We start from the raw sequence: 19,457 nt of genomic DNA on the forward strand, positions 1-19,457 counted from the left end.
AAAAGTTCAGGGAAATGGAAGTATTTCACACCAGTTACTGACACCTGCACAAAACAAGCATGCTTATTTGGAGATACTCAAGTTCTAATGAGCCAAGCCTTCACCAGAACTCCAGGTGGAACCAGGCTAAACCCGATTTCATCTCACAGTAAAGATATACTTTATGCAATTTGACCCTAGAACAGAGTTCTCAAAAAAAAAAAAAATAAAAGAAGAGTGAATTTATGAAATAAACTTGCATAAAAGATCTATGCAGACAAAATAACTACAAGCAAAACCAAGACTTGAACATTAGGTGGCTAAGGAAAATGGTTTCTACTTTCAAAACCTGCAAGTCTCATTTCCTTACATTACCATAAGCTTACCCTGGAACAGTTTACTGCCATTTTCTTCCTCCCCCAGAAAACATTTTGTAGATTCAGTGTACAGGGGAAGATGCCATTTTTCACAAGACCAAAACCCACACAGGCTCTTTCTGAAATAACTATTTCTGAAGTATTAGTCACAGTATATAATTATCATATTACTGCTTCATGTGGGCAAGCCTTAACACTCAGATGTGATGTTCAGTCTGGACTGTGTTAACAAGCTTTCATTCCATCATCTTGGCACATACACTTTTACATTTTGAGCATTGTGAAATACTGTTAGCAATTTGTCTTCCTTCCTTTTTCTTCTTTAAATATTTCTTGTGTAAACTTCAATCCAAGAGAGAGTTAAATGTTTTGAAACTAATCTACCACATTTTATTCACAGTCCCAAAATCTGTTCAACAGACATTGTCCTCCTCCTCCACAAGTACGTTGGATGAATGCAGTAAAGTAGGTTAAGCGTGCTTACCTCTATTTCTCTCATGCTGAAGACTTCCACCCCACACTTTTTGCCACGTTCCACAAGATCCATGCCAAAAGACTCCATGATAACAATGGTGTTGAGTATTGGAGCTTCCCCCTTTTCCACATTGGTCAGCAGAAGCTTGGCCTTGTCAGGTTTGTCACAGAAAACCAATGACAAGTCAGCTGATGAAAGAGAATGACATTATCAATATGACAAGCTGAGTTTAGACTAGATCCATACATACGTCAGAATGTGGTAACGGAAGACTCTTCTGAAGAAGGCTACAGTTCTGCCCTCAGTCAGCTCTGCCTTCATACATTGAGTTGCCGAACTACTGAAAGTGTCCTACCTTTGTTCACAATGTATGTGATTGCTTCAGTTCCCAGTGTATCATAGAGTGGCACCACCACCATGGAGAATGCATAGCATCCCTGTTCAATGATAACCCACTGCACAAAAAGAAGAGATGCAAGTCACTGTATGTTTGCATATCATAACAGACCTCCAAGAAAGACTCATAGTTGGATTCTAACAAGGAAGCTAATAGGACAGAGCTCATTTGGACAAGTCTTTCTAAAAATTTATGTGGCAGTTGTATCATTTGTTTACTTTGAAGACCTACTACATTTTTATCTGTGGAAGAAGAAAAAAAAACAAACAATAAGGAGCTATGGGAAAGAATCCAATCCAATAAAATTGCAGCTCTTCCCCCAAGAGTATTTTTAAGTACTTTTGAAAAACAGTTAATGCTAGCTGTCTCCTTAGTTCACCTATTAACAGAAAGAAACTTTGAGCAAGAGTACTTCTTTTTTTTCTTGGTTTTAGGTTATTGAGGTAGCCAAAGCCTTCAATATTCCATATTACCATGGTATACAAATCAGTGAAGGACTTGCTCATGTCTTGACACACATTAAATTTATGTACTCACAGTATTCTTACCTCTACATTATCTGCATCTCCTTTGATGGCCAGACATGGAACATACACAGTTAAACTAAATATCCTTTGGAAAGCCAGCCCAGAAAGTTTTTCCAGCATTTCTCAAGACTAACCATTCTTCTTTAAATGAATCTAATCTGAAGACTTCTATAAAAATGCAATTACATCCCTGCAAGCTGCAATAATAAGGATTTGCCTGCTAACAAGCACAGTACTCAAACATAGCGGATATTGCAGCCTTATTGTGTGTGATGCAAGTTGACAATGCTTTACAGCAAGGCTGATTTCATCCAAAGTACTATCAAGGTAAAACAATCATGCAATTCTTTTTCTGGATAGTAGTTGTTTAGTATAGTTTGTAAAAAACTAGCTACACCAAAATGCAGGGTAGCATGCAACTCCTGGAATGAGAGCCTCCAGACACATGGAAAGGCCAGTGGAACTGGAACATTTCAGTTTTCCCCAAAGAAGAGTGACAAAAGTTCTCAGACATGGTACCTTTAGTCAGTTCCAGTTACAGGAACAAACCAACATAACTTTTAAAGATGTATCAGAACTTACAATTCAACAAGGATTGCATTAAAAAGGGTGCTTGTTTCTCTTCCCCACCCCCAAACTTTGTCACAGTTTCCAGTGTTTTTGCAGGACACTAGCCAGTTACCTCACCCCCATTTAATGACAAGTTTAAACATCATTCAGCTGGTTATTTCAGATAGTATCTAATTTAGAGCCTATGTTAACAAAGTTGCTAAATCTCAGTTTTACAAACTGTTTATTATTATGGGCAAGTTTCCTAAAGCAAGTTCTCCACTGACTGAGACAGCCTTAAATGCAGGGAATTTTTCCGAAAGCATTTACGCAATAGGTAAGTTGTACACCTCTTGTCCAAAAAGACTTCTTGTAAAACTAGTACAAGGCCAGCTAACAGGTAACTAGACTTTCATGCAGACATTAGACATACTGGTTAAGTCTAAGCAAGCACACCTATACGAGCCATGAAAGGGTCCACTGAATATTCCTACCAATTCTATAGCATCCACCTGTACATGTAACAAGGGGACAGCTGTATTGCTGTTCAGCAGCCTGAAGTTTAGTAGTTGTTTTAATAGGGTGGTGGTCTACTACAGTAGACTTCAGAATCTGCACACAGTGTCAAAAACTTCTTGTTGCAGCCTCCAACAACTCCTGCACACCATCATTCTCAATACAACAACCAGCATCTTTATTTTCTGGACTACCAAGACATTTTTCTTCCATTTTAGCTTCTAAAGTTAAGAGTATTTAAATACAAATATCAAACCTTGACACTTGAGTTCTCTCTCAAAACCCAAGCAAGCAAATAGTACTGAATACAGACAGCAGTCTGAAAGTTTCAGTTTGTTTTCCGACATGACTCTGATCTTCTATTAAGGGACACTGTATATTTCACTGTCCTGTTTTCTGTTTTCTCAATCCAAAACACAACTTCCTTGCTTGCAGAAGAGATCATCTGTTTTCCAGTTACTCCGAGAAAGTAATTATTTTTATTTATAAATCCAAGTTTGTTTTTTCTTTTTTAGTGAAGATTTAAGCAAGTAACATGCTAGGACTTTCCCCATTAGGGGATTTCCCCACCAGTCGTTCCCTGAACTGACAAGTGGGAATCATTTCACACAAAAAAACCCACTTCACAATCTCCTGTCTGGATTAGTGATTATGTTGGGGATGTCACTACACCCATCCAGTAGTTTTCAGCAGGGAAAATACCAGATTTTAAATTGCTGGTTTAAACAAGTCATTTCAGCTCATTCCTGACCCAGCTCAAAGACCTGCTGGAGCAACGCAACTCAAGCACATTTTGTCTCTGATCCAAGAGCAGACCACATTACTGTGCTCTCCTTCAGAAAATCCACTGACCCAGCAGTCAAAGACTTTGCACCCAAAGGTCTATAGAAAAACAGTTCAAACTGGCACAACACTAACATCTGGCTCCCTTTTTTTACTTCCAGTTCATAATATTATAAGCACAGGAGACTGAAGAGTCTGTAACACCATGTTATGTGTAACAGCTTCCTAGTTGGAGACATCCCAGCCTTTTTTATTACAGAAATAAAACCGTAGCTGCTAGAACCAGAATTCCAGCAGGAAAATCCAAACAGCAAACTACTGGAGATTTAGAAGTCTGGAAAAAATGTTGGGTGTTTTTTCCTTCATCTGTACAAGGCTAGAATTGGGGGGGGGGGGCGGCGCGTTTGTGGTGTGGGTTGGAGAGGAGGAAGGGGGTCAAGGTCACTTGTCACACAGCTTGCATTTTAATGCCAGCAGGGAAGGCTCAGTGACAAGCTGAAATCAGAAGAGATCCAACAGCAAGCTGTTGTCCAGCATGACCAAGCATGACCAAGACACTAACCCTGTCAACACTGTAGATGGCTCTAGATAATGGCATCCAGCTGGGAGTGCTTAAGTCAAGAGGGACAGCATATTTTTGACAAAACTTAAGAACTAGTCTCCTGTCTTTAAATAGAGGTTTGGATTGAAATAGCTTAATGCAGCAAGTACCAGCTCAAGCTACTAAGCACATAAACATAGGTTAAAGAAATTCCGTCCTATTAAATAGATTTAACAAACAAGTCTAGAGAATAAATATTTGCTGAATATTTCATAATGTTTTTCAAAGCAGCAATCTAGAACCACTTCTGGGTTAAAATGGGTAGACACTAGCTAATCAATCTAAATATCCCTATAGTTGTCTCAGGTTTGTAACATCATTTTACTTTATCAGGTGATTTCTTTCATTATGTCACTTTCTTTAATCTTTCTACCCTTTATTAAACTGCAATTAATTTTCAATTTTTGCCTTCATCAGTTCTCCCTCCCAGAAGCTTTGTGCCCCAGGGCCTCTGGCAGAGATAGAGCAATCACCTTTAGCCATCTTCTATTTGTCCAAATATTTAATTACTAAATGTTTCTTTGGGTTTTGAAGGATTTAAACACCTCCTTGTGACTTCCAACCACTTTCAATTACCTTGTACTCCAATGTCACTTTTTAAGAGAAAGCAAATAGTGATTACATTCACTAAGTACTGCATTAGCTTCCCATTAAACAGCCCTCTTCTATAAACTGGAAAGAGAAGAGAATGACTTAAGTTCTTCTGGATTCCCTGATTCTCATCCTGCTCTCCAGCCTTCTGCATTCAGCTCTGGGAGCAAAAAAATATAAGACACTAACAGTTGTGTCAATTATCAGTTTTGGTTCTTAGCTAAAGATGCCACTTCTATGGCTTGTTGGTCTACAATGTCAGCCTTTAGCCTTTTCCCAATACCAAATGGACTCTTAGGGAAGCTCAGTACCCTGCCAAGAAGCAAGAGATATAAGAGTGGGCCACTTCAATAGCAGCTAGATCACTAATACACACACTGTCAATTAAATTACCTCAGGTCTGTTTTGTGAAAAGATTCCTATATATTGAACCTGAGATGGTTTGAAGCCTCGATGAAGTAATGCAGAGCCCACACACTCGGCTCTGTCTGAAACCTGGAGGGGCAACAAAAAGAGAGAGAAGACAAAAATTGAGAGCAAGTTCATCAGTATACACGCCTCAACATTATTTTACCTTAAGTCTTATAAAAAAAAAAGGCCAATAACTGGTATGAAGTAGACAGAAGTTTTCCAGGCTATTTTGCATGTCTTCTGTGACCTTGACAACCTAAACATTACAGTGCCATTACACGGCACTGATTGTAGATACTACACTTGCACTCAATATGCAGCAGAAGAGACACTTAATCCAGTTGGACTTGCAAGTGTTAAGTGAAAGTTTAAATGTTAAGCTCACATACACAGAAAAGCCCGTTTTGTTTTGTTGTATCTGCATTAAACCCCAGAAGTGACCCTGGAATGATTCAGCATTATATTTCTGTTCAATCACAAGCACTACATATGCCATCCTTCTGCTTCATTCAGTGCCTATGGGAATAGCATTTCTCCCTTCAAGAAGTGGGAGAATAAGGAGGCAAAACCCAGCTAGTTCTATAAACAAAAGGAAGGCAATTGGGAAGGCAATTTTCTAATTCTTTCCATAGAGCACATTACCTGAATCTATGTTAGACACATGGCTCAAACAGAAAAGCTTTATTAGAGAGGTTGCACCTAACAAGTGCCCAGTAAAATCACCTGTACATGACCTGTAGGTCTGCTACGTACAAAAGGTGTTTAGTGACCTTAACAGTATGCAATAAGCAAGGTTTATGCAAATTTGAAGGCAATAACTGATTAAATCAGGAACAAGATAAAAGTGCACAGCTGTTAAAGATCTGCATAAAGCAATCATGAAGGAGCATGCTACTAGTTAGAACTATATCTGTTAACACCTTATACAACCATCATTCAGCACTATGGAGACAAGTTGTCAAGAAGCACACGTAACATCTGTAGATAGGACTTTTCCTAGCATAAAATCAGCCTCTCAGAAGCAAGAGCCTAAAGTAGCAGCAGTCTGAGTACCTGAGTACTACTTCAAAGCTGCAGCCCTTCAGAGGCAGTGTCCAAGTTCTAAACAATTCAGCAATGAGATGCTAAAAGCTGCCAAGATAACCACCCCCCAAAAAAAAATCTGAAATAAAACTGTTAATAAACCAAGTAAGTGCAGGAGATACTCTTCTCTTCTCCTCCTTGCACTTATTTGAGGCTCTTCCTTCAAGATACTCTAATAGGAACTAGCACCTTTCTGCAATATTCTGCTACTACTTTAAAACACCTATAAATAATTTACATTTGTTATATCACATTACTGGATGCTGTATTAATGGTCTCACCAAGCAAAAGCAAGTCTAGCACCAAGTTAGAGAGACTACTTACCTCTTTATAAGAGATCCACTCATACGGCTGGTTTGGTTTTCTAACACCTAGACATGGACCATTATCTAAAAATAAATCAAAAGTTACTCAGAATTTAACCCCTGACTCCTCTGTCCTGACACCACACTAACTACACTCTCGGTGTTAAGCCTCTAGAGTCTTTGCAGACACCTTCAGAAGACAAGTCTTTTTTTAGAGGGGGGCAGGGAAGGAAGCTGGGGAAGGACACAGAGGCAACAAGGTTGTTTTAGGCTAAGGAACACAGAACTGACTTTATTCACATAACTCTGCTTCACAAGAGGTCACAGTTAAATTTGCCTTCAAGAAAGCTCACATCTAATACATTTATCATATTGATAGGTAGCCATCCCCTATCCCCAACTACATTTCAAAAGAGTCCAGACCTTTAGTTCTGACATTTAGTTAGACATTGTTGAAAAAAATCATCTTTAATTTTAGACTTACTTGATACTTGCACACCCCTTTGGAAGATATCATAAGCTGTTCTCACATCATCGTAGTAGTAAATCAACAGTTCATCACTGTTAAGAAGAGAGGACCTTCGAGCATGCTCACCACCCTAAGAAAAACCCAATTAGAAAGGTTAGACACACTTGTTGGTTATAAATGAACAGGAATTCCCTGAGGGAATAAAAACACCTCAGCCATTAAGTTTTGTAATGAGCCTTGGCAAATTCCGCTTGAGAGAACTTCAGTTCTTTTCACCACCGGGGGAGGGATCTACAAGGTTTCCCAGGGTATTGTTTGAAGAGTCAGACTGCTCCCTACATTACTAAAAACCTGACAGGCAAAATCTTACTCCTCAGCTACCTATGATAGCACAGAACAAATGAGAACCACAAAATGCCCTTTTACACTCCATACTAGACACAGGGTTTTTCTTAAAAAGAGTTTTATTCTATTACTGCAGTATATAGCATAACTAATTCCATCAAGCTTTCTGAATCACTCCAGCCTCAGAGCTCTCTAGGTACAATATTAACACTGAGATCCTAATCTACTTTTCTAATTAAGATTAGAAGACATAATCACACTTCAAACTGTGGTTTCAAAACCTAAATGATTTTAAGGGTGGTCAACACCACCCTAAAACAAGTGTTCTTGTAAGTAAAATACTCTGTACCAGATAAAAATTGAGTCCTTTAATCCAATTTAAAAGTTCCATCTTACAAAAAAGGTTGTCTCGTGACCTAGTTAGAGGCAGTCAAGACAATACTACCTTGAGGATTAAAATCACTGTTTTTCAGCAGGCAAGCATTTACATAGACTACGACTGGAAGTCAATACAAGAATTTAACAGTTCATAGTTTTAACATAGCCTTTTTTAGAGTGACTGATTAAATAATCCTATTTTATATCAATCAAGTTTCACAAACTGCAGTTATACAAGTACTATTGGGCCACATTTATTAGTCCTGCTATGATGACAGGCACCTACAAGCAAGCTCTTACCAGGAAGAGCCTAGCTGGTTAAACAGAGGGTCTTGGGTAAACACTGCGTAAGATTCTGTCTCTATCAGTGGTTGTAGTTAACCCCCGGCTCTTTCACAAAGTCAAATCCTGGACTAACTAAATCTGTGCCTGAATTGTGCCATCATCTACAATGTTAACAACCTGTTCATATGCAATTATAGGCTCTTCTCAGCCATTGGTTTATTTTCCTGTTTTCAAAGTACCCTGGAAGATCAGAGAGCAGCTGTTCATGTATAAGCTAGATAAACACAGGTTTATCTGCAGATGATGTCACGTTGCCCATGTCCACAGAAAGGAGCTAGCACATTATAGGCATATCAAAGAGGAAAAAAATTTTAACACTAAAACAAGTCCAACTTGTTTTAGCAAAACGCTATGTGTAATGCCGTGCTTGCCACTCCTTTGACAGCAAGCAGAAACGTACACTGTGAACATGACCCAGAACAAGTTAATTACTGGCTTACCTCTAAAAATTCATGACATTAGAAATTCAAGAGCATACTTGCACTCAGACCAACATCTACTCTATAGGAAATGATCAGATCACTAGTATGTGTCTCTGCCTGGAAAGAAAAGCAAGACTGCTTGCTTTACTGTGCTGGTTTCACACATCTTGGATAGCCAAGGTCAGCTGCTCGTTTTTCCCAGTTTCACCACCTCTGGAGCTAACCTGAGGAAGATCACACAATGTAGTTTTTGTAACCACAGTCACAGGTAATGTCAACAAGTGCAATGCATCAGTACCACATTTGATGTGCTACAATTCCTGTGTCAGGTGAATATCCTAAGCTATTTCCTGGCAACAGTCAAATATTTGTTTTCTTCTCATCTGAGCTACTACTGGTTTGTCCACATGCCCTATTACTCAGCACCACAAAAGCAGTTTTTGCAGGGCCTGAGGCACTAACCAAGTCTGAGGATGAGACTTATCAGACAGACAGCAGACTGTTTAGATTAAAAGACTGTCTGCACTGACCTTTTGAAAAGACACAAACTCTAACAGACTACTACTGAAAAGACCCCATTAGCTCTCAAGAATTTTCAGTAAAGGGAAACATAACCAACTTATGGTTCTGCTTACTTTATTCTTTTTCCCAAAGTAAGGTGAAATTAACTGAATTTTCAACAGCCCTGGAGTAAGAATTTTGCTGAAAGCCACCCAGCTCCTTGCATGAGGGCCATCAGGAGTTCAATATTATTCTTTAGAGATGCAGCAAAATAAACCTGGATATGCTGAAGATCATTTAGACCTTACCTTATGCTCCCAGTTTGAAATCATCCACTAGGAAATATTATGGTATTGGTCTACACTTTGCTTGAAAATAGTAGTTCTTGCTACTCTAAGAGCCTGTCCAAAGGGTCCTCATCCTCAGTATTTGTGCAATATCAGGGAAGTTCTGTTTGCGGCAAACTTTTTGAAAAAAATCACTAATCATTACAACCACCAATGCATCTGAATCTCAGAACTGGAATGTTTGGCTTATTTCACACCAGTGGTTTGAATGGGATCTAACATAGAATCGTTTAGGTTGGAAAAGACCTTTAAGATCATCAAGTCCAACCATTAACCTAACACTGCCAAGTCTACCACTAACCTATATCCCTGAGTGCCACATCTACATCCCTTAAATACCTCCAGGGACAGGGACTCAACCACTTCTGTGGGCAGCCTGTTCCAGTGCTTGACAACCCTTTCCGTGAAGAAATTTCTCCTAATATCCACTTTAAACCTCCCCTGGCACAGTTTGAGCCCATTTCCTCTTGTCCTATCACTAACTACTTGGGAGAAGAGACCAACACCCACCTCACTACAACCTCCTTTCAGGTAGTTGTAGAGAGCGATAAGGTCTCCCCTCAGCCTCCTCTTCTCCACACTAAACAACCCCAGTTCCCTCAGCCACTCCTCATAAGACTTGTGCTCTCAACCCTTCACTAGCTTCATTGCTCTTTGGACACGCTCCAACACCTCAATGTCTTTCTTGTAGTGAGGGGCCCAAAACTGAACACAGTATTGGAGGTGCGGCCTCACCGGTGCCGAGTACATGGGAACAGTCACTTCCCTAGTCCTGCTGGCCACACTATTCCTGATACAAACCAGGATGCTGTTGGCCTTCTTGGCCACCTGGGCACACTGCCAGCTCATATTCAGCTGGCTGTCAACCAACACCCCCAGGTCCTTTTCCAACAGACAGCTTTCCAGCCACTCTTCCCCAAGCCTGTAGCATTGCATGGGGTTGTTGCAACCCAGGTACAGGACCCGGCACTTGGCCTTGTTGAACCTCATACAATTGGCCTCGGCCCATTGATCCAGCCTGTCCAGATCCCTCTGTAGAGCCTTCCTACCCTCAAGCAGATCAACACTCCTAATGAACTTGGGATCGTCTGCAAACTTATGCGATCCCCTCGTCCAGATCATGAATGAAGATGTTAAACAGAACTGGCCCCAATACCGAGCCCTGAGGAACACCACCTATGACTGGCCACCAACTGGATTTAACTCCATTCACCACAACTCTTTGGGCCCAGACAACCAGACAGTTTTTCACCCAGCAAAGAGTATGCCTGTCCAAGCCATGAGCAGCCATTTTCTCCTTGAGAATGCAGTGGGAAATGGTGTCAAGGACTTTAGGTAGTCTAGGTAGACAACATCCACAGCCTTTCCCTCGTCCACTAAACGGGTCACCTTGTCATAGGAGGAGATCAGGTTAGTCAAGCAGGACCTGCCTTTCATAAACCCATGCTGACTGGGCCCGATTGCCTGGTTGTCCTCTGTGTGCCATATGAAGGCACTCAAGATGATCTGCTCCATAACCTCCCCCAGCACTGAAGTCAGACTGACAGGCCTGTAGTTCCCTGGATCCTCCTTCCAGACCTTCTTGTAGATGGGCATCACATTTGCTAACCTCCAGTCAACTGGGACCTCCCTGGTTAGCCAGGACTTCTGATAAAGGATTGAAAGTGGCTCGGTGAGCACTTCCACCCAAGGGTACTGAGGGAGCTGGCAGATGCCATCCAGACACACACAAGTCTACGAGGCTAAGTGTTGTAGCAGGTCACTAACCATTTTGCCTTAGATTATGGGGGCTTCATTCTGCTTCCCATCCATGTCTTCCAGCTCAGGGTTCCCTGGGTACCCAGGGAACAACTGGTCTTACTATTAATGCCTTCTTTGCCTCAGTCTTTAAGTACCTCAGCCTTTTCCTCATCCTTTGTCACTATGTTTCCCCCCACATCCAATAAAGGATGGAGATTCTCCTTAGCCCTCCTTTTGTTGCTAATGTATTTATAGAAACATCTTTTATTGGCAATAAAGTCTTATTAATGCAAGAACAGCCTCTGGTTACTCACTGAAGGCAGCCCTTGCAGCAGCTCAGAGAGTTGCAGGAAATTGACCCATTACAGCAAGTACTGGACAGTAAGTAAAACCTTGGCACTGGTTCAGAATAGCAGCACCTGAAGTAGAATAAATCTGTTTCCAACATAGGTGTTTATTACTCTATCAATGCCTATTTGGGTGACATAACAAGATAGCCATGGGTTTGCTTCTTGTTGACACAGGCTTCTTAGGATTAGCAGTAGTGTCAAAACACGCTATTGGCTCCAGCATGCCTCAGAGGCAAGAGACCCAGTTTCCATTTTCCTGAGAGGGAAAAGTACACCAGCAAGTGGTGCTTAGGTCATTGACATGCATATTCTGAGCAGCAAGAAGTATAAACTACAGTTTTCAAACCAGCAATACAATTTTAAGTGTGCTAATCCCTAGGTAAGCACACAACAGCTAAAACTGATCACTCAATAGGGAGACAAGCACACGTCTAATCAAGTGATTCTTGAACGACAAGGCAAGCTAGAGTTCTGGTAACGTATCAGGAGAATGCAAGTAAGTTTAAAAGTCTTTGAGTTGAATACCTCTCTTCACACTTGAACGTCTTGTCTTAAGGGAAGAAGAAAAGCCAGAGTCACAAATCCAAACTCTTACTACTAGAAAATACTGACATCCTACTATTTATATGCTATCCTTCTACATGCTTTAGCAGAACTTGAGCCAATTAGAACTATTTGGGTTTTTAAAGCAAGATTTAATATACTTCACAGCCATACACCTGCACTCAAATCAGTAGCCAAAGTTGTTCAGCTATCAGTCACCAATGGAAAGAGCAATCGACAAGCAGACAGATCCAGACGTGCCTACAATTATAAACATTAAGGGTACACAAGCTTTGTAACACAGGACTAATGCCCTATTTCTACCATTACTGTAGCACTGAAATTCTTAACACTATAGCACATGACTGAGTATAGCATCAGTCTCAGCAATGCAGTCTCACGCTAGTCAGACTTTATTTAGAATTACTCTTCATTAACCTTGTCTCCCCTCCTACAGACAAGGGATTCAAGTAGATCCTGAAAGATTTTCACCTATACCTCTGAGAAGGTCCCCTGAAGAGAGATCAGGTTGGGCACTTTGAAGACAAGAGGGTTTCTTTCAGTGAAATGTAACTGTAGTATGCATCCTTTAAAGATCGTACTCCACATCTTTTAATTGTGGCATCTACTCTAGAAGAGCTGATACTTTCAGTATCTCTTTGTACCGATATTCAAGTAAGCATGCAATCTTTATGCTCACTCAGTGATGATTAAAATGGGTCACTGTGTGCTGCCCTACCAAATCAAAGCTTTCTAGAGATGGGAAGTGACCTGGAACAGCAGCAGATAGGATCTTTTTCCTCCCATATAAAGTTATAAAGATTCATTATCAGAACATGTAGAAACCCTATTCTAGTCACTGACTTCATTTAACTTTGTTAAAGGCCAAGGAAATAAGTCATAAGAAAGAATTAAGCAGAAGCTTATTTATAGTTCAAAATTATTATCATTAATGAACAGGTAGATTAGATATTAAAACAGTAAAGAAGAGGAATTGCCTTCTGCCGTGTCTTTTTTGGAGCACATTGCTTACTCCCTAGACCTTTTACTATTGTATTGCTTAGCCAGAAAAAAAAAATGTTAAGACATAATTTGAGAGCAGTATTTGATATTTTTCTTCTGTGGAAGTGACAATCCATCTTAACACACGTGTAAGAAGAGAATGGAGTAAGTGAAGTGAAATTCTAAGCAAGATGTAGTGAGAAACTGAATCCCAAGCACTGTATTACACTCTTGTTACTGTTATAAAAGTACCAATTCTAACAGACACTTGAAACTTGCTTCAAAACACACACTCTCATTTGATTACAGTTTGGTACTGTTTACATTAAGGGCTGCATCTGAACTGTCAATAAGCAAAACTGGATAGATCTTGGTCATTTCAACATGTTCTCAGATTTTCAGCTCTTATTGCCAAGGCACACTAACACACTCAGCTGTTTTTCATTTAAGTTTTATTACTGTTCAATCTTCCTATTAAAATGTATTTTCTGAAGAGGCAATGAAAAATAATGGTGTTGTACATATCTTGCTCTGATCAGAGAGCTGATGTTAATTAGAACAATATGGATCAATGATGCATTAAGTAGTTTAGTGAAGTCTCATACTACCGGACAATGGTTTCGATCACAGAACCCAGCAGTGCCAAACAATTTAGCTTGAAGAGGTAAAGGCAGCGAACTGAGACTGCTGTCAAGACCCTCAAGCAAATAAGTATTTGTCACTGGTTTTATGGCCCATTAAGAGCCGCTGTCTTACCATCTTCCAATGCAAAGCCCCCCAAATCCGCTGAAGTCTATACTGACTAGTGAGGCCCTCCACAGCTGGAAAGCTTTCACTGTTGGTTTATTCCAGCCACTAAAACATGCTGCTCTACAAGACTATTCCACCCACTAAGTGGCTGCTGCCAGGACTGGGAAAGGTCACCATGAGAAAAATCTAACCTCTGGATCCTTACTCTACACGTGTTCCTTGAAAAGAAATTTTTTGGCAATTATTGCATTGCCAGAGCATATTTTTGTTTCCCCTTTGTGTAATTTTAATAGCAGACCATTACTTGCTGTAGTAACATGACATGTCAGTAAGCTTACTGTACACCATTTTTGGAAGAAGATTAAGAAATAAGTGGTAGTAACTAGACTTTTGAATGAAGGGGCCAGCTACTGCTTCATTCTTCAGTTTTAATATCATGAAACATTGCAAAGAAAGTGGCTGATTTGAGGCTATGACAGGAGTTTGCTTTGCTAAAGTTCATTAAAGTTTACCTACTGTAAATTTCAAACTGCTCCGCCACATTTGCTTACATCCTTTTGTAGTCACATCTACTCTTAAACACAAGAGGAAGCCACATTAATTGTATTTGATACAGGACAACTGGATGCATTCTATCCACACAAAAGAATGTGCTGTAAAGGGATACTTCAGTTGCAAGAATATAGTAAAAAAAAAACCTATAGTGGTAGTTTCTGACTATCAAGAATAATGCAAGAAACTGGCAACCTTACAATCCTACATTTTGTAAGTATCTCCCTTGAAGATCACAACCTCTCAAAGCTGTCTCCTTCCTTCAAAAGGAAAAAAACACCTTGTCTACCCTGAAGAAATACTGAGGCACTCTTGAAAGAATGAAAGAAGTGGTAAAAATCTTGATTCTGTAGTGAATGGGGAAATTAATACAACTGCTGCTTAGGAAACCCTAGCCATATAATCAGTTGTCTATATTTGCTTCTAAGCAACAGTTCCTCCCAGTCAGACTGTTTCTATATTTGACTTCACTATTAAAAAAACACCACCTAACAGCAACTCTGTCTGCCTCTAAAAAGCGTAAAACAAAAGCTAAGCTAGCATATCCAGAGTTTAGCAGGTGGCTGCTTTAATTTCAACCTACTTTATAACTGGGATCTCTTGGCAGGACTAATATATCTTTCCACAGATCATTTGAGGACAGTTAGTACCCTCTTCATGCTTGTAACCCAATATAAAGTCTCATCTGTCAGCTATTATAAACCAAATACTATAACAGAAAAGTATTAGCCTAATCAGTATACACCAGCATACATACTCTGACCCCAAGACCTAATTTAATAGGTCATCACCTAAGCACATGTGCAGGAATTGAAAACTACACTGTGCCAATTCTAACATTCACAAGTTTCCTCCCACCGGTCAGATCAGAAGCTCAGTTTTCTCAGCACAAAGTTGTCTTCTCCCATGCTAGCTACCACCACGATGACCTCAACCCTCAAATTGTTTTTCGAATTCAGAAAGCCAAAAAACAGAGTTCAAGCCATGTTTCAGGAAAAAAAAAAAACAAACATGCCCTGAAATGTATTCCCCCCACACTACCAGTTTAGAAACACTCTTTTGTAAATCAGCATTTGGTCTCCCTCAGTGCTGCCTTTAGGCTTCAAAATTCAGTGAACAACAGCATCCATTAAGTCACACTTACCTCTACTTCCACAGATTGCATTGCTAAATCACATGGTGGTTTTAGTGCTTTTGGTCTTGTTGCATACCAGTAGGTTGTGAGAGCTGCAAAAGCACCGAAGCCCATCAGTGTATTTGTCGGAAGGGTGCGCACGTACTGTCTGACATCCCCAAGTTCTGGCATTCGTAGGTGTCTAAACAACTCATGTGCTTGCATTGCAGTCCAGTGCGGTTGTCCCGATGCTGGAATCTGTTGATACAAAATAGAAGTTACACACAAAAATTTGAAATCCCGTTTCAATTCACTGTTGTTGTAGGAGAGCGATGTATGCTTTGTCCTGCTAGCTTCCCACTATCAAAATAATTTGATCTGCCACTAGGCAGGCAATTGGACTTCAGTGCTGCAATTAAGTGAGCAAGCAATTACTGGTTCATACTCTAGAAAAACAGGTGGGGCTGACAGGAGGAAATTTCTGCAGGGTTTTAATAGTGCTTTTAACAGACAGTGCATTTTAACAAATCTTTTGCTTTTTTTTTTTTTGAAGGACAGCATTTCACAAATGCTAAATATTTACTTGTAGAGTATCTGTACTATAAGACTGTTTAAACAGTTCAGTGTCAAACAGAAGTCAGGGAGGGGGAGGGCAGGGGTATAAGATGATAATTTGCCTGCATTAACCTAACAGAGAGCATCCTAATCCTATAGTAGCACAGCAGGAACAGGATTCTTCATCTCTTAAGTCCATTAAATAAACTCTCTCTCTCTCTTCAGTTGTGCACAGAAAGCTCACTACAGCAAGTAGCCTTCACAGCCGATACCTTCCCATAGCTCCTCTATGATAGCAAGCTTCCTACTTCTCCCAGCACCACGACAGCAATTTATCTCTGGTCATGAGGGAGACTAAAGCAGCATCTAAGGAGGACCAAAGCAGCAGCACACAGCAATATAATCAAGCACAGGAAGCACATTTGATTTGTCACGTTCACACAGAAGGAAGGGCCGAAAGAGGCTGTTCCCCACCAGTTCTCGCCAACATGGATATTCCACAGCAAGAACCAGCTGCGGGGAGGGGGAGGGAAAAAAAAAAAAAAATTGCAGTCAGCTCAGCTGGTGCTCTCGTCTACAGCCAAGGTCTCCCGGGACATTTGTCACATGCCAAACCCACCAGCTCCTGCCCACTAGGTGAGAGGTAAGCAGCAGGACGCCGGCCTGCCCGGGGCCAATGGCAACCCGCACCCAGTCACCCCACCGCCCGCAGAAGGAAGGACGGACGCCCGCCCGGCTGGCAGCAGCGCTCACAGGCGCCTGTCACCAGCTCAGCCTCCTGCCACCCGGCCAGGGCTGACAGCGGCCAGGCAGGGGGCAAGCAACGCTTTCATGTATTAAGCGCTGCTTGCTTGAAGAGCCAAGATGTATTTACTCAGATAATTTAGGTCCAGCCATGTCCTATGGACAATAAAATTAAACAAAGGACCTAAAGAATGTCAAAATGTGTGTTTAAATAGCTAGAACATACTGTGTAACAATACACCGCTGCAGGACGGCAGCGTAGGAGACACTGAAATCCAAACAGGCAGAATTATATGCTTCTTGGTTTTTAAAAGCAGCCATATCGGGGTAAAATTTCACATTTCTACAGGAAAATCTCGCATTTACACTCTGCCCTTGAAATCTTTACTGCTGCAATCAGTTATTCAACCAGGCAACAGAAGAGTTGCCTAGTTCACAAAAAGTCTAACCAGTATTTGGACAAGGATTTGCTATAGACAGCAAAAAAGCCATAAAAATAGTTCAAAGGGCCCATGGTTTCACAGTGTTAGCAAAAGGACAGGCTGAAGTAAGGTCACGGATGGGGGCAGCATCAGGATGGAATCAAATTCCATCTCTGGAAGGGTCCCAGACCTACAGAGCAATCCCCACCCTGCAGGCACCGAGCTCTCTCCTCACCACCTTGCTTTGCTTTTATGGCATAGCCTCAGAGTACAGGGCTTCATCACCTAGATATGCGGTGCAGGACCACTACAGAAATGCCTTTTGGTTATTTGTACTGTGATACACAGCAGACTATGCTCAAAATCCACAACACATCAGGCTGCAGTAACAGAAGGTAAAGAAGAACTGAATATATTAACATGGAACCTCTTCATCCTCCCTTGGCATAAAAAAAAGAAATTTAAAAAAAAAAAAAAATCAATTACTGACTTAATAGTTAGGATTACCATGCTGTTGCTTTGTATGCACCAAATCATGCTCATTAGCATTGCAGGCATGAAAACTACCTCTCAAGTTTTAATATGCATAGATGAACAGTAAAAATAAAAAGTCATTCCAACAAGGAAGTCTTGGCTTACAAGTTAATTTTGGGTAAACCATAGACACCATGTTATGAAACTAGAAAAAAAAAGGGGGGGGGGGGGCTACAATGTATGTAAGGGTTAAGAACAAGCTTAGCTCTTTTCTCCTCAAGCCCCACAATAAGCACCTTTGACTTTTAAAGCAACAGATACTTGCTTTCCTCTCTGCATTAATCATGATGTGTCCTGCGCACACACACTATATGATTTAGGAATGCTATGTAATTAGAGACTTACTCTTTCAAAAGGCTATGGTGCCATGACAGCTAACAAGAACTGAAGTAAACATGATCATTTAATTCACATAAGAGTCCCATTGTAGTCAAGGAGCTACTATGATTTCAGCCTAGGTGAAAGAGAAAGAGATATATGCACCTCACTACTTTTCATTTCCTTGACCAGTTGTTTGTAGAGCAGCTTGTAACATAAAACCTTTCTTGAGCAGTTATACTGCAGGTTATCAGTTACGTAATGATACATTGTATTGCTTAGGTTTATACTGAGGGATGACCCTTTTTTTATTACACCTTCTGCCTCATCAGCGCAAAAAACGAGGTTAGGACAGTTTTATGCAAGACTTAGCAGATAGTGTTAAAGCTCGGAATTGCTTAGTCATATCAACTCCTGTTTTCTGTATTTAAGACAAAGCTAGATGCAACAGGAAGAATAAATTCATTCTTAACATATGCATCCAAATACGCCCCATCAAGAGAGGAGGCTTCAATGCCTCCCAGCCTTCTTTGATCCATTTCAGTCATTTACTTGCCTCATGCTCCAATCACATCAGACATCCAGAGTCTTTACTGTGACCAAGGAGAGCAGTTTAGTGCCTGTACATTGAGACACAAAGATCTTCCCAGTGGAGCTAGGGTCTGGCTTTCAGTCCTTTTCCTCAAGGAAGGACCCAGCTAATTCTGCTCACTCAGAACAAGCAAAAAAGCCATACTCTCTCCATAAACTCAGGTCCTGCAATTGCTTCGCATCCAGACAGGATCTGGACCAGAAGGAATGGACTCAGAAACTCAGCCCCACTGTCAGACAGGACATAGCAAACGATCGGAAGTCACAGGTGGAGACCCAAAGGAGGAGATCCTGGACAAGAGAAGTACCAGTCTGTGATACTCATGTTGCGACACGTAGCAAAAAAAACTTGGAGCAGAATCAAAAACGTTTGAGGTCAAAAGCACTTTTTCCTCAATGCAACTAGTAGACCTTGGCTTGTTTGTAAGTTTAGAAACAATACCAGACAGATATGGGAAAGTGGTTTCAGTAACAGGGCAAAACTGCTTCAGAGATAACTACCTATCCTTGCCACCTCCACAGAAACAGCAGTTCCCAAAATCCAGCCCATGAAAGCATCTCTCTGAACTCATCGTATCAATTAGGTTAAGCAGTTCTGTACGGCTCAGACAAAGCCAGCTCTATCTGCACACACACTTGCGCACACACACCCCGCAGCACCCAAGACTCATTCTTTACAGCAGAGCCAGTATCTCAAGGCAACGACCCAAGTTGGCAGGACTCTGCCGTTCTTTGCTGCTCCTACTCTCGGGATACAATGGGCTATTTACAGCGGGCAGCAGCCTGCCTATTGTCTATCCATAGCCAGACATCGTTCGAGTGCAATGGAAGAGAACAGGAG

At 40.9% G+C, this 19,457-nt stretch overlaps 1 protein-coding gene across 2 annotated transcripts in view; it reads right to left on the reverse strand.

The window, feature by feature from the left end:
* Positions 1 to 15,699, reverse strand: part of ACSL1 (acyl-CoA synthetase long chain family member 1) — a 32,706-nt gene extending 17,007 nt beyond the window's left edge. The window contains exons 1-6 of one of the 2 annotated variants that reach the window (XM_009488838.2): positions 15,483 to 15,678; positions 7,079 to 7,193; positions 6,614 to 6,678; positions 5,189 to 5,290; positions 1,187 to 1,286; positions 841 to 1,019 (exon numbers count right to left, since the gene is read on the reverse strand). In XM_009488838.2, coding sequence (XP_009487113.1) covers positions 841 to 1,019; positions 1,187 to 1,286; positions 5,189 to 5,290; positions 6,614 to 6,678; positions 7,079 to 7,193; positions 15,483 to 15,677 — 756 coding nt within the window. In that variant the 5' untranslated portion in view covers position 15,678. Of the gene's footprint in view, positions 1 to 840; positions 1,020 to 1,186; positions 1,287 to 5,188; positions 5,291 to 6,613; positions 6,679 to 7,078; positions 7,194 to 15,482 lie in introns of both variants that reach the window. The other variant, XM_009488840.2, reaches the window with a different exon arrangement.
* Positions 15,700 to 19,457: the final 3,758 nt, after the last annotated feature.

Source organism: Pelecanus crispus, chromosome 4 (assembly GCF_030463565.1).
Source record: "Pelecanus crispus isolate bPelCri1 chromosome 4, bPelCri1.pri, whole genome shotgun sequence".
In the NCBI taxonomy this organism is placed as follows: domain Eukaryota; kingdom Metazoa; phylum Chordata; class Aves; order Pelecaniformes; family Pelecanidae; genus Pelecanus; species Pelecanus crispus.